Here is a 14,951-nt window from a genome sequence, read left to right on the forward strand (position 1 = left end):
CAGCAAGGCTGCTCCAATGCACGGTAATTAACTGAGTCTGCCAGAGTGCAGAAATTACCATGCTCCAGCAGACTCCAGCATCATGTGTACCCATGTCCCCGCACTGAAAAATGGTGTGGGGGCGCTTTAACTAAAGCTTGTTCAATGAGCTTTAGTTAAAGCAACCCTGCCTCCATTTTTCAGTGCAGGGACACTGATACACATTCTGCTTTGGGCACTTTAGAGTGGCTCTCTGAGCCATTCTGATTAAAGCATCTATTTCCCCCCCCACCACACACTCCCAGAGCACATCTATAAATGCCCTGTGTGTCTTAGACAGTGCAGTAGTAGTAGTAATATTATTAGAACAACAGTAATAAAAATGCCTTTTTGAGATGAAAGGCGTTGTTTGCACTGTCTATAGATATGTCAAAGTAGGAATCGCATGTAAAAAGTCTGTAAGTTACCAAAATGCAGTTCTCTCTGTAACCATTCTCTTGCTTGCTGCCTTTTAATTCCCCAAAATAAACAGTTTTACTGTGTTCAAAACTAATGCCAAAGTTCTCAGGTATGCAGCTAAAGTCATGGATTGATTTTTAGGGAGGCTGTGCGCTGTCACTTCTTCATGAAATGGATCTGTACCTCCTCAAACCCTCCAAAAATCAGATCCAGATTGGGCCCAGGTTAAATTCTGTTGTAATCCACTGGTCCTGGTACTATAGGATTTTGGGTATATTTTGGTATCTACCTTTAAACTCCTGGATTTGAGAGTTTTAGCAGAAGGGCTTGGACAGACAATGTGTTCACAAGAGTGTAATCTGCATTGGATTTATACACCATTGGAAATTACACTGGCATCTGGAGTAGACATCTATCTTAGGGCAGTGTAGCAACATGCAGTAGATATCTGTTTATCATTCATGTAAATGTGTCATTTGTCCAGACCATAAGTTTTTCGAATTTGAGGTTGTGTAGCCAAAAATGGATGAAGTAAAACTTGTGGCACCCCCAACTCCATAGCCAGAGATAAACCATGTGAAATTTTAGAAATAGGCAAACGGATCACTGATTAGTACAGGGGTTGTGAACCAGGGGTATGCGTACCCCTGGGAGTACTTAGGAAGGCCCCAGGGGTTATGCAGCATCAGCACAGAGAAGCAGGGGCACTTCTGGTTTCACTGCTGTGTGTGCAGGGAACCTCCTCCCCGCCACTACTTGATCAGCTGCTGCCTTCCCCTCCATCCCCCCCACCAGCTCGTCGACTGGCCAAGGGACTCCCTGCTTCTCAACTGGCCACTGGGTGTACACTAACCAAAAAAGGTTGAAAACTCCTGAATTAATACAAGGGGTGCACGTGTGTAACCCGTGGGTGATGAAAGTTAAGCTTTGTCTGACTAAATGTAAAAAATGATTATGGTATTTGCCATCTCCAAGTAGAGGGAATCAGATGCACAGGCTGCTATAGATAGTGTGTCTTGGTTTAACATTATAGATTTGTAATGACAGCTGATGGCTTCCCTTCCCTTCCCTCCACCCCCATTCTCCTAATTTGTTGGACAGTCTAAATGTTCACAGAGGACAAAACCTTTTTGAAAGGAGCTGAAAACATTAACTAGACCATTTTTTGTCTGGCTAAATTTGTTCTGAAGATTGTATTCTGTAGCTTAGCATATTTTAAGCCCATCTCAAGGCAGGATTTTCTCTACAGTCACATCCTTTACCCAGTGCTTTTGTAATGGTTTCATCCTGGTTATGTATCTTCCAGGTGAACGATGATGTTGGAATTGACTGGAGTAATGAGAATGACCGCATGCTTGTTTGTCAAATGTGCATCAAACTGGCTGACATCAACGGGCCTGCTAAATGCAAAGAATTGCATCTGCAGTGGACAGAAGGCATTGTTAATGAATTTTATGAACAGGTAAATGGGTGTCAGGGCAGGAACTACTACCCTTGCTTCCAGTCTTAAATTGTATTGCTGGGTTCATGACTCTTGCCAAGGAGGTAGTAACAAATCAGTGACAGATTTTCAGCTTTTTTTTGACAGGATGATATTGATAGAATTGCAAGAAGCCTGCAAAGTTCACTTTGCAGTTTCAGGAGACTGAAAGTAAGCCAACCTGCTTATGTTCCTTGAAGGTTTGAGTTCTAGGGTGTTCTGGCTCTCAGTTTTTTTTCCCATTTGAATTGGAAAATGCAGATTAAGCATAGCTTCCATTCAACCGTCCAACCTATCCCACTGCTTCCTAAGACCAGCCAATGCCATCAAGTTGTTCTGCGTATTTCATGGACTAGCAAGCTAAACTTTTGGGGAAAGCAAAACAATGCCTTTGAGGTCATACGTTAAGGTCCAGAGGATGTTAATTGTCTCTGGTTTTAATGTACTAGCCACTACAGTTAGAAAGGAGGGATTATTCCTGCTGCTGCCCCATGTCATGGAGGAGTAAGAGAAACATTTGCCAAGCTTTCCTTCACATGGGAACAGTAGGTTCTCCATAGATACATGGGGCTTTTCATTTTAAAAAGCAAATCACACTGTACAGGTGTGCTCAGCCACCATCTCCTGAATTTTCTTCTAGGAAATGTTTTTCTTTTTATTTGCTGACCTGAGTATAACTCACCTGAAGAGGTATAGTCATTAATCCTGGTGATGATCACAACTCATCTCGAGGTTGAGGTGACCCTGAATGCTTATGAAAGCCACCAGTCAAATATTATGATACGACTCACCTTGGATCTATCACAGCTGATGGCATGAACCATACGTGTTCTAGTTCACTAAAGGCAGCAACGTCATGAAGATTTTTTACAAGTGCTGAAAAGAGATCAACAGAAGTGTTGTTTGCAATCTAGTCAAAACAGCTGAAGAACAAAGACTTTGTATGACCAGTTCACTGCCAGCCTTAGGAGCACACATTAGGATTGTTAATGCTGTTCTCATAACTTATTTGACATAACTCGTAAGTGAAAAATTAGTTTATTCTCTCTGCACAGTGATTATAATTGAGTATAACTTCAAAGTCAAATAGCTTGGAAACATTTTATTAATTATAAGAGGTGCTTGTTCAATGCAGTTTATGCCTGAAAAGTCACACTGTCTCATTGCTTTATGCACTTTGCTTACTAGTTCATCCTTTGAATGGCAGTAATTGCCACAGCTACCCGCTATACAGCAGACTTTTTTTCCTCCAGACCTTGCTGTGGACACGGGTTAAAGCTATAGCTGAGGATCTGGCTCTTTGATAATCTCTTGTGAGTGGGACACAGTAACATACAGCTTGCAATGTAGTAGAGTCTATTCCATGAAAATAATATTCTGAGAGTGCATTCACATTAAAAAAACAACATATTTTGCTTTGAAGAATTTAAATAACTGAGACTTGTTAAAAATCATAAAACCCATTCAATATTGTTGCAATACCTTTAATAGTTTTTTTCTCTGTGTGCTTGACCAACTTTGAGACAGACCAATTAGATTTGTGCATTTAGTAACAAAAAGCAAAGAATGCACTGTGTGATATCTGGAACAATAAACCAAGCTCTTAATTAAAAATTGAAAAAGAGCTATTTAATTGGTTCAGTAGTCCATTTCCCTGACTTCTTACCTTGAAATTGGGATATGATGTTGAAAGGTGGAGAGAGCTGCCATGTCTGGTTAATTCACTTGTTAATTTAGGAAATTTCAGTTTCCTGCTAATGATCAGAAGGGGGAAGCTTTGACATCAGACACTTGATAGTTGAGTGTTGTGTATGCTTTGTAAAGAAATGTGGGAACGGTTGTTGTGTCCCCCTTGTATCAAAAGAGCGATTATTCAGTTACCTTCTCCATGATTATTGGTGAAACAAATTCAGCCTTCAGGTAAACTATGTGTAAATTGATCCTGGATCTCCAGTTAGGTCATACTTTAAACTGTCTTAAATTGTATAGCTGTGTCAGGTTCTATAACAAGTTATATTCATAATCACTTGTTAATTTTTTATAGGAATAAGTCCTGAAGTCTATATTCACACACAACTTTCACTGATAAAATGTATTGCCCATCTTATTGATAGTACAGCTTGAAAAAGAAAAAGCCTAGATCAGCAGTTGAAGCATTACTCTGAAACATTCAGTCCTATCCACATAGAATTTAACGTCTAGCAGTAAGGAAGACGGGTTAATAATGATTATAAAACCACAAATTTCATAGATACATTTTCAAAAATAACCCATTGTAAGAAAGAAGGAAATTTCATTTTCAGGTTTTCATGATACAATATAAATATAGGAGAGAGAGGTGGACACTGTTACAAAGTTCTTTACTGATATGCTTTTAAATTCTGTGTTTACCTGCGTAAAACAGCTATATAACTGGTTTTAGCAGTTTAACAGGCAGGTGAAATTCTGTTCTGCTACCCTCAGGCTGCTCTTCTGTAAAATAAAAAAAAGTAAAATAAAAAGATTTCATAGCTAATTTATTTCCTTGTCATAATCTGCAGTTGCATTTGAGCTCCCATTACTTTTTTCACCCACATATGTGTTTAATTTATCACAGAGAAATAATCAGTTTTTCCTCATCTCCAGGGTGATGAAGAGGCCAGTCTTGGCCTTCCTATTAGTCCTTTCATGGATCGCTCGGCTCCCCAGTTGGCAAACCTTCAGGAATCTTTCATTTCTCACATCGTGGGACCACTGTGTAATTCCTATGACTCAGCAGGACTGATGCCAGGGAAATGGGTAGAAGATAGTGATGAATCAGGAGACACCGATGAGAATGAAGAAGAAGAAACAGGAGAAATGGAAATGTGTGAAAACTCTGAATCCAGTATGTGTTTTGCTTCTCCTATTTTCAGTAGGGATGATTTCATACAGTAGGTTCCTCTTAACCAAAAGCTGAGTAATCTGATAATAAAAGCACCTGACTGTGTTTAGCTTGAACCTCTCTGAGACTGAGCTAGCAAAGATGTCCCATGTGAAGTTTAACAGATACCTAGTCATTTTGTGAGTGGAGATACTCCCAAAGCTTCAGGACCAACACTTTATTGGTGCTCATTTACCTATTAGCATCTTGATTTTTTGGTTGTCTATTGTCAGGTTCTCAATCCTATATCTGGTATTTTTTAACTGTTGGTAATTAAGGATTGTAATTATTTCACCAGTGAAAGATGCGAGAATGAGAAGATCTTCAGAGAAGAGGTCACCTACTTCCATTCGGTGGTAAAATAATTAGCACAGTATGGTCCAATCCTTTATTGTAGCTTCTAGGCACCACTACAATATATTTTTGCAATCTATAAATAATTGATCAAAAATATTTTTATTGGCAGTGGACAAGGAAGCAGCTTCCTTTATTGATGCTAGCATTGTGCATTGATATGCTAAAACACTCTAGGTTCAGTAATTGACTTAAGTTACACAGCTCAGAGAATTTCCATGTCTCTTCACCCCCTGGACAACTGATAAGCAATGTTTATGAGCTCAAAATCATGTCTGTTCTCCAACTGTAATATCAGATATAGTTAAGTGTGTGTATGTACATGCATGCACATGTGACTACTTACACATACATATAATACATTAATATGACTGTCAGCACTGTACCTAGACTCCTGGCGGCCCCAGGCAAACTTTCAGTATTGCGCCTCTCCCCCCACCCCTTGCCAGAGATAATGATGATGATAATTTTAAAATTGCCATTTTTGGGCCCCCTTTCTGCCTGGGCCCTGGGCGGCCATGTGGTTTGCCCATGTCTGTGTCCAACCCTGATGACTGACTATTCTCATTCATGTAAATGTCTAACTCACTTTTGGAATCCTTACTGGTCTTTCTTCACATCCATGACAAGCCACTCAAGTTGTCAATGATGTCCTCATGGCTAAGCTGGGGAACTGTGGCCTTGATCATCTTACAGTCTGGCTAGGTAACTGGCTATGGGTTCGGACCCAAAGAGTACTAGTTGACAGGAGCAAATCTATGTGACATAGGGTGACCAGTGGAGTCCCACAGGGCTCAATATTTGGGCCTGCACTCTTTAACATCTTCTTTAATGGTCTGGAGTCAGGAATTCTATGTGAACTGGCAAAGTTTGCAGATGATGCCAAATTATGGGGGAGGGAGGTCACACCGCAGGACAGGCTGGGGATACAGGCCGACTTGGACACACCCTCAAAACCTGATCTCCTTCAATGAGAGAAGTGTACGGTACTGCACCTCAGTAGGAAGAACCCTCCGCATACTTACAAGCTCGGCAGTGCTACGCTCGCTAGCACCACAACCGAAAGAGACTTCAGGGTCTTGATTGACCACAAGATGAATATAAGTCACCAATGCGATGCTGTGCCTGGCAAAGCAAACCAAACTCTGGTATGCATCTACTGATGCATCTCAAGCGAAACCAGAGATGTCATCCTCCAACTTTACTCGGCCTTGGTAAGGCTGCAGCTGGAGTACTGTGTCCAGTTTTAGGCCCCCCACTTCAGGAGGGATGTGGAAAAGCTTCAGAGAGTCCAGAGGAGAGCCACTCATATGATCCAAGGCCTGGAGGGCAGACCGTATGAGGAGAAGCTGAGCTATTTGGTATTCTTCAGTCTGGAAAAGAGAAGACTCAGGGGGGACTTGGTAGCAGCCTACAATTATATAAGAGGGGTACATCAGGACCTGGGAGAATACCTGTTCACCAGAGCTTCCCAAGGAATAACAAGGTCTAACAGCCATAACTCTAGGAAATCCAATTTAGACAAGACATAAGAAAAAAATTCTTTACGGTGCGTGTGTCCAGGGTCTGAAACAGACTCCTCTCAGGGATGGTGCAAGCTGGACTCTTTCAAAAAACATTTGGATATTTTTCTTGCTGGGATCACTTGATCCCAGCTGACTTCCTGCCTATGGCGGGAGGGGGTGGACTCAATGATCTCATGAGGTTCCTTCCAGCCCCTAATGTCTATGAAGTCTATGAAGTTGATTGTGTTGGGAGTGGGGGGAGTTGTTCATTTCTTTTGCTTTTTTTAAAGAAAAATGGTATTTCTTATCTTGTTCTGTGTTTGTTGTCTTTTTGCTTTCATTGACCACCACGTTCTTTGTGCACCAGAAGGAAAAGTCAGTAGGAGCACCAAACTTATGCTCATCTACATTGTTCTTCCAAACTGTGTAGAACTGTCAGCTCCCCCTGAACATTCCCTAATGTCATCTTTATTTTTGATTAACCTTAAGTGTTTTGTATTAATTGTAGTTTTTTTCCCACATTGTTAACAAAGATTTTAGAATTGGCCCAAGTTACAGGACCATTGGTCACTGTTGTCTCTTGACGCATTTAAAATGGGCCTTTAATTCTGACTCTCTTTTTCAGGCTGAGGTTATGGGCACACAACCAGCTTCCAGCAAGGGAAGCTAGGATGTGAAAATGTGGTAAGCTACCTTACATTTACCGCAGGGCAAAACTATGCATTTATGACAAGGCAGTGAATGACTACAAGTTCACACCTTAATTTACCTTGCTGTAACTTGTTCATATGCCCATAGCCTTGGTTGCTAGTCTCTTACCACATGGCTAAGTATAGCCTGTTGTAAAGAACTGTGTCAAAAACTTTGAAAGTTCAAATAAAGTCTTCCTGCCAGATTTACTTTATTTGATATATTGTTAACATGCTTGGAGGAGCTTAGTAAATTAAAGGTGTACAGTTTTTCTTCACAGAAGCTATGCTGTTTTGGCCTGGTATCTAAGTCTATATTCCGTTTTTAGCTATCCATCAGTTTTACTTGCATTGCAATATTATTTCCTAGGGTAGAGGTCTCTGGAGCAGACATTAAAAATAAAGAGGGATCCTACATTTGCTACTTCAGGACTGGCATTTTGGTGGTTCTCATGTTTGACTAAGAGATCACATACACTTAAAATCTTGAAGCTGTTTGAGGCATTCACCTCTGGGTCTGGAGACTTGTTTTTTTTAACTAATATACGTTTTATTTTGATCTCCCACATCTTTAATGAAAAGCACAGATATAGTGTAAATATGTCATCAGCATCCCTTGTCTGGACCATTTAAGTTTACAAATTCCAGTTAGATCTCAGTTCAGCATAAACTGAAAAGATTCAGATATCTCCTGTTATCAGTGTGAGTTAAGCATCTAATTTGCCCACATGCATCAGATATACAGAGTTCTCTGGAAGGTAATGAAAACTTTTTTGTAAATAAAGTATCTTTTTAAAAATAGGAGGAGAAAAGAAAGCTTGCAGAAAGCTTGTAATTACAGTCAAACAATTAACTGGAATATTTTAGATAAACAGACTCATTAAAGACTAACTACAGTATTGTTTGACCTGAAAACCATTGCTGTAGCATATAAACAAGCAATTTTTTTGTTACGTCTGACTTCCAGAAAGTCCTGCTGCGAATATTAGAGTTAAACTGGTTCAGTCTTTCTTGGTTAAAACAAAATCTCAAGCCACAACAAATTCTTTCTGATCTCTGCTGAGAGCTGCAAGATTTTGAGTCACCTAGGAAACCTAGGATAGAATGTTCTAATATGGTGTGTTGGAGGAATAGAGGTTTCTTATTAGTATTAAAACTGAAGTTTCCTACAGGGAACCAAGAGCTTTCTAATGAAGGATTGAGCTGGATTTGGACTGTGGTGCAGTGAAAAGCTCTTTGTTTCCTGTTCAAAAGCTTCAGGGACTAAACAGTTTGGATCCAAACATAGACATACTTTAGGCCACCTGCAAAACCTAATCTACGCAAATTTATTTGGCACAAAACATTCCTCTTTGTCACTTTGTTTTCAGAAGAATTATTGGAGAGGTTTATTTTTTTAAGTGCTACAACTACCATTGCCACTATTAAGGATTAGGGAAAACCTTCAGAATTTGTTGCAATAGGAATTTTAACTATCCAAATTCTATTGCCCTCAGCATATAGGACAGTCTCTACATTAACAGACAGCTACGTTGGGTCAGCAAAATGCTCCTGGCACAAGCAACTTTATGTGGGGTACAATGAAAAGTAAAAAGTACTAGTAGATTGGTGTTTAGAACCCAGGAGGAACAAAATTCCAAGGCTATGATGTTATTGGCTATATTTCATTATATTAAGCATCCAGATAGTCCATCAGTTTTAGAATTCAAATGTCATAACAACAGCTGTACAGTATACTGCATGTAGATAAAACCTACATCTGGATTTTTCACTCATACTATTTGTAATCTGTTAAACTCAGCCACATTTTGATAATGGCCTACTGTGTCCTTGGCATTTGGTAGGGAAGGGACATAAGTAGGGACCTTCCAAATTCACGGCAGGAGTGGAGTGCATGGCAGCTCCTTTAATTTTAATCAGAAAAGCCAAGGCGGCGACCGAGTTTAGGTTAGCCACGGGAGTTGAGGGCAATAAGAAGTCCTTCTTTAGGTATGTAGGCAGTACAAGGAAAACAAATGGATGTGTGGGACCCCTGCTCAACACCTTCGGACAGCTGGTAACCAGCATTCAGGAAAAAACTGAACTGTCTTGAATGCCCACTTTTCTTCGGTATTTCACTGGACCAAGGGGAAAGACAAGCGACATAAGGCTTATAGCGGGTGTCATTGCAAACAAGGCTCAGAAGAGCGGGAGCGGGAAGAGGCACTGCAGAGGATGCAGAAGGAGATGATGGCATGGATGTCAAGGCCCCCAGAAGTCAGCACAGTATGGCCTGAAGAGCTGTGTAACAAGGATGGCCATGTTACCCTAGGGCCCCTCGATCGTTCCAGTTTGGCCCGATGGGCACCTTCTTTTCTTGCCTGCCATGTCTTGATGAAAATGTAATATAGGGAGGCTGCCTTCACATCCGGTTGGACACAGTCCTGATGGACTTCCCTGAACCCCGTTGGTCCCCAGGCCCCTTGTGGATCCTGTTTCAAAGTAGATGTTTCAGGGCACCCCGGCCTTATGGCTGTATGCATAGCTCCAAACCATCCCTTTACCACGCCCCAAGCCTCGCAGATGGTATTCGCACAACGTCCCTCTGAGGCCTTGTTTTTACTCAGCCTCAGGTTGTCACTGGGCTCTCCGCAGCCCTGTCTCTGTCTCTGCATCCCTCAGCACTGGGCTCTTCGCAGCCCTGTCTCCATCTCTGTGCCCCTCAGTGCTGGCCTCTCCGCAGCCCTGTCTCTGTCTCTGCACACCTCAGAGCTAGGCTGTCCAGAGACCTGTCTCTGCACCCTTTGTGCCACACCCTCTCTGGCGCCGGGGTGCCCATGCTGCAGTGGGCCCCCAATGAGGCCTCCTCCTTCCCCAAATAGCCTCACCCAAACCACCGGTTGTTATGAATGGCAAACAAAACATAAGCCCCTGGGCTAGAACATAACACATAAGCTCCCATCATTCTCCACCCCTTTAAAGGAATCAAAGTTTGCCCCAGGCATACCCAGAAGCTTGACTCGCCCTCAGGCCTCTTCCTCTAGCTCCCTCTAGGAGGGCTCCTTCCTACTTGGCAGCTGGCAGCAAACTGCCCTCCCTAGTTCTGGCCTGAGGATTTATAAGGGCCCAGGGCCCTGCCCTTTCCAGGCAGCTGACAGGTCCAGGCTAATTTGCTCTGTAGCCTGTTGCCCTGATAACCTGCACCTGGGCTTCTGTCCGTCTCTTCCAGCTCTCCCCAGGCAGTTTCTGCTCTTCTGGGAGCAGGCACTTTGGTGCCCTGTGACAGGGGGCATGCCAGGAATGGCATCCTTCCTACTGTGGATGCTGAGTGGGTGCAATTCCAGCTAGAAAAGCTAGAGGTTTATAAGACAGCAGGAACAGATGGACTCTATCCGAGAGTGCAGAAGGAGCTGGCTGAGGTCATTATGGAACCCCTGGCAGAGCTCTTTCAGAATTTGTGATGTACAGGGGAAATCCCTGAGCATTGGAAGAGGGCCAACATTGTGCCCAACTTCAAGAAGGGGAAGAGGGAGGACCTGAGCAACTATAGGCCAATCAGCCTAACCTCTATCCCAGGGAAAATCCTGGAAAAGCTCATTAAAGTATCTGTGTGCAATATGCTCATGGCAGGTAAGACTCTGAACAACAGTCAGCATGGCTTTGTTGCTGGTAGGTCTTGTCTTACCAATCTCATCTCCTACAACCAGGTCTCTCACCACCTGGACATGGGAGAAAAGGTAGATGTTATATACCTAGACATGCAGGGAAACCTGAAAAATAAAAGGAGCCTCCGCACACCCCACTGCTCACTCCTGATCAGCAGGGGGGTGAAAACTGTGGTTTTAAATATGGTGCTGCTTTTGCTTCCTGACCAGTCAGTCACACACAGCATGGCTGCCAGGGCCCCTCGGCTAATCAGCAGCGAGTGGCAAAAATGGCACTATATTTAAAACTCTGTTTTTTGCCTCCCCACCAATCAGGAGTGAGCAGCAGGGCCCCACCACCAATGAACAGTGGCGGGGTGTACAGGGGAACCCGCAAGATTAAAAAAGCTGCCACACACCCCACTCGCACTGTGAATTTGGTAAGTCCATAGGCATAACAAACAAATGCTGCTGTGTTTACCCATGGAGAGATCTTATCTCTTGCTACTATTCCACTACTCTCTTCAGAGCAGACATAAACCATAAAAATAAGAGGATTTTGTGGAGTAGCAAGTCACATATCCAGGAAGAGTTTGAAGTGGGTGAGTCTGAACCTGGCAACATTTGGCATCAAAAAGGCATGCTTGAATGTGTTAGGGAAGAGGTTGGCAATATACAGCCCACAGGCCACATCTGGCCTAGAAAGCTACTGGATCCAGTCCATGGAATCTCAGAGCTTTGCCTGTGCCCTCACTGGGGCTGAACAGCAACGGGCTGCACCAGGGCCAGGGATTTGGAAGCTGTGCCAGTGCCACTTCACTCCAATCCTTTCCTTCTTTCCCCATCCCAAGGTTGTGACATGACTTACAGTGTCGAGTTGGAGGGGAGTTGAACCAGCGCAGAGATAGTGGCAGGAGAGTGGTCAAGGGTGAGGAGGTGAAGTTGTAGTGCTGTGGAAGAAGCTGCCAGCTATTCAGCCCCAGTGTAGTTCACCTTTGGCCAGAAGCTGTTCTTGCACTGCAGCTGGGGAACGGGGCTGCAAAGAGCAATGAGGCAGAGGCACTGGGAAAGCCCCCCTGCCACTGATGGGCTGCTGAAGCCACACAGCCCAAGCCAGACTGGAGTCAGGTTGTCCCAACCCATGTCTTGAAAAAGGTTGCCAGCCTTAAGGAAAGTGCTCTCTGCTGTCAGTGTTGCATACCATTAAGTGCTAGGTGTCTCTGAGCTATATAGCGTCCCAGTCAACATATGCTTTGTTGGACGCACAGCTGGGACTTGAGATGTGTGGAGATCTGTTTGTTTTCTTTGGAGTTGTAGGCAGGGCTTTTTAAAAGAACTTTATTTTCGAGAGTGTGCAAATAGAAAATGGCGTGCAGTCTTTTGTTCTTCCTCACCCCACATTCATCCCCTTGTCACAAGAAAATCAATTCATCTTATATTTTACAGGAAAGAAGAAATTCAAGAGGAGGAAAATCTACTGCCAGATCACTCAGCACCTGCTTCACAACCATAAAATGTGGAAGAAAGTAATTGAAGATGAAGAAAGGTTAGCAGGGAGAGAAAAGCAAGGTGTAGACCAATCTACACTGCACCAATCCTCAGAACAAATTCAGTCCATCAGGGAAGAAGAGGAGGAGAAAGGGAAACCCAAAGAGGAGGAAGAAGAGAATACAACTATTGAACTGAAACAATGACAATATTTTCAGCAGTATTTTAGACTAAAGGACTTGTGCACAGACTCCTTTTCCAAGCCAGCACAACGTTTAGACACAACACTGTAGAAGTATGGGATAATGCGCCTACAACTGTTTAATTTGTTTCTATTTCCTTTTTATGGTGAGGTACATTGTTTAAACTCCTCTGCTCAAGGAAGCTTTCACACTGCAACACCGGCTTTTACAGACATTCTTAAAGGGGTTGTGGGGGGATGGAATTATATACATAGCCAGAATTATTGGCTGTGCACTTCAGCAAAATACATTTAATGATATATTATGGTCACTGTGATATTACAGAAGGAAGTTGTCAGCAGAAATGCTGCTTCTAAAGCACATTTGCAGTTAACTGTAAGGTACCTGTTAAGTAGCTTTTGCTCTTACTGCTGAAGGCTAAAAGTTCCAAAGCTTTATCAGAATGCTGATACATCCTGCCAACATATATGTGTGTGGGGGCATGTGTGTGTGTTTGGGTGGATGTAATATATTATAATGTGGTGTGAGTTCTTATTAGACTAGTATAGCACATGGCTCAAGACATGTGAACAAACAGAAGGCCCCAGGTTTAGGAAATTTGTGCCAATTGGAAAGTGGAGCCCTTTGTAAGGTGCTCTGGTTTTGCAGTAGCTCCTGAAGTCTCCTTTCACATTCTGGCTGCAGGCACTGCTGCCTTTCAGCAGGAGCCAACCCACTCAGGCAGCTGAGGTGGTATCACTTAGTGGCACTGAGCTCCCAACCACCTGGAACCACCTTTTGTCAAGCCTCTGGCAACAGGAATGTGCCATGAGATCTGTTCTCTCAGAAGAGTTAAAGGAGGTTTGTGGTGGCGCGCATTGTTACTGATCTTCACAGAAGCTGGCCCTCTGCACACCTTTGAATGAGTTTATGGTTTCAGAGGGCACTGAGCGTGTGCAAGACAGAAAGCATGGAAATCAGTTGAACACTATCATTCTTCCCCCCAGCCTTACATTTCCCCATGTCAGTGGCCAAACACATTTTAAAATTGAAGCTTAAATTATCATTTATTAAATGCAGCCAGAGGAGAGCTGTGGGACCATGCGGCTGCTTGAGATCAAAAGGCAATTAGTGCTTTACCAGAAAGGTGGGCATAAGGGACAGCTGCTTGTCCACATTAGCCAGATACTTATGCCTCAGCAACCACTCGCACCAGCTTCAGAGAATGTGGTCTGGCAGCAAAGCTGCTTGATCCCACCAATGTACTGTTTTGCTCTTTATTATAATTATAATTATTATTATTATTATTATTTTTAAGAAAAAAATTGGGCCTGTAGAAAAACAGATCATTCTTTTTTGTCTGTTTCTCTGTTGTTTATGCTGTGAGCCAAACGTCTATTTAAAAGGTTGATATTCACTTTCATTATTTTATTTCACAATATTATATTTGTCAGTGATTAGTTATCTAGATGTAAATATGGAGAAATTTTTATGGGTTCCTGTAGATAATGAAATCTTTAAGAAAAAAAAAAGGGGGAGGGGGAAATGTTTTTGTAAAGGTAATTTTTTAAAAACACCATTTTTTATAAAGAGTAGCCATTTCCATGCCCAACAAATGAGGTCTTGAGTGGTTTGTATAGAGCCCTATGGGAAATCACTGGTCTACAGTATCAAGGAATTGACATATTAATGTTTACTGTTGACTGTGTAGCATCAGTTATTATCATGCAAGCTAAAGATTTATGGTCCTACAAAAGACTCTGAGTTTAGTATCTCACAGGAGAGTGGACTGATGATGTATTTCTGTTAGAATGTGATCTTGCCGTCCTTGTCTAACAAATGGGATTCAGCAAGGCTACTTATATGAGTAAAAAATTGCTTGCAAAAGTAAAAGCTTGCAGGAGCAGCCCCTCCTGTATCAACTCAAGTTTCTGATATATCTAGCCCTCACCTCCTTGTAATTATGCCCTTCACAGGATTTCATGATTCATTGGTACCTCTTGGAAAATGACAGAAAACATTCTGTTCTAAACCAATTTGTGTATGTGTCATCACTTCTGTATTTTTCTCCACCTCATTCATCATTTCAAATGGACCTTTGCATGAAAACAGAGTCTTTGTTTCTTACAGTTTCCTTTTCTTCTTATCCTTTCTTCTCTATACCCTTCTGGAAGTGGAAGACATACTCCACTGTTTGACAGCATGACTTTGGATGGTGTCAGCAACAAAAGGATCTGATTAATTCCCTCCTCCAAAAAAAATTAGTGACTGTACTTACTTAGAAAAGAGA

The 14,951-nt window shown here is 42.4% G+C and overlaps 1 protein-coding gene across 2 annotated transcripts in view; it reads left to right on the plus strand.

Moving 5' to 3' along the window:
- PDE3A (phosphodiesterase 3A) overlaps positions 1-14,697 on the plus strand; it is a 143,523-nt gene extending 128,826 nt beyond the window's left edge. For both annotated transcript variants that reach the window (XM_019515615.1, XM_019515616.1), the window contains exons 13-15: positions 1,745-1,900; positions 4,544-4,784; positions 12,438-14,697. In XM_019515615.1, coding sequence (XP_019371160.1) covers positions 1,745-1,900; positions 4,544-4,784; positions 12,438-12,685 — 645 coding nt within the window. In that variant the 3' untranslated portion in view covers positions 12,686-14,697. The remainder of the gene's footprint in view (positions 1-1,744; positions 1,901-4,543; positions 4,785-12,437) is intronic.
- Positions 14,698-14,951: the final 254 nt, after the last annotated feature.

This window comes from Gavialis gangeticus, unplaced genomic scaffold, assembly GCF_001723915.1.
Source record: "Gavialis gangeticus isolate Ggan-Ray unplaced genomic scaffold, GavGan_comp1, whole genome shotgun sequence".
In the NCBI taxonomy this organism is placed as follows: Eukaryota; Metazoa; Chordata; order Crocodylia; family Gavialidae; genus Gavialis; species Gavialis gangeticus.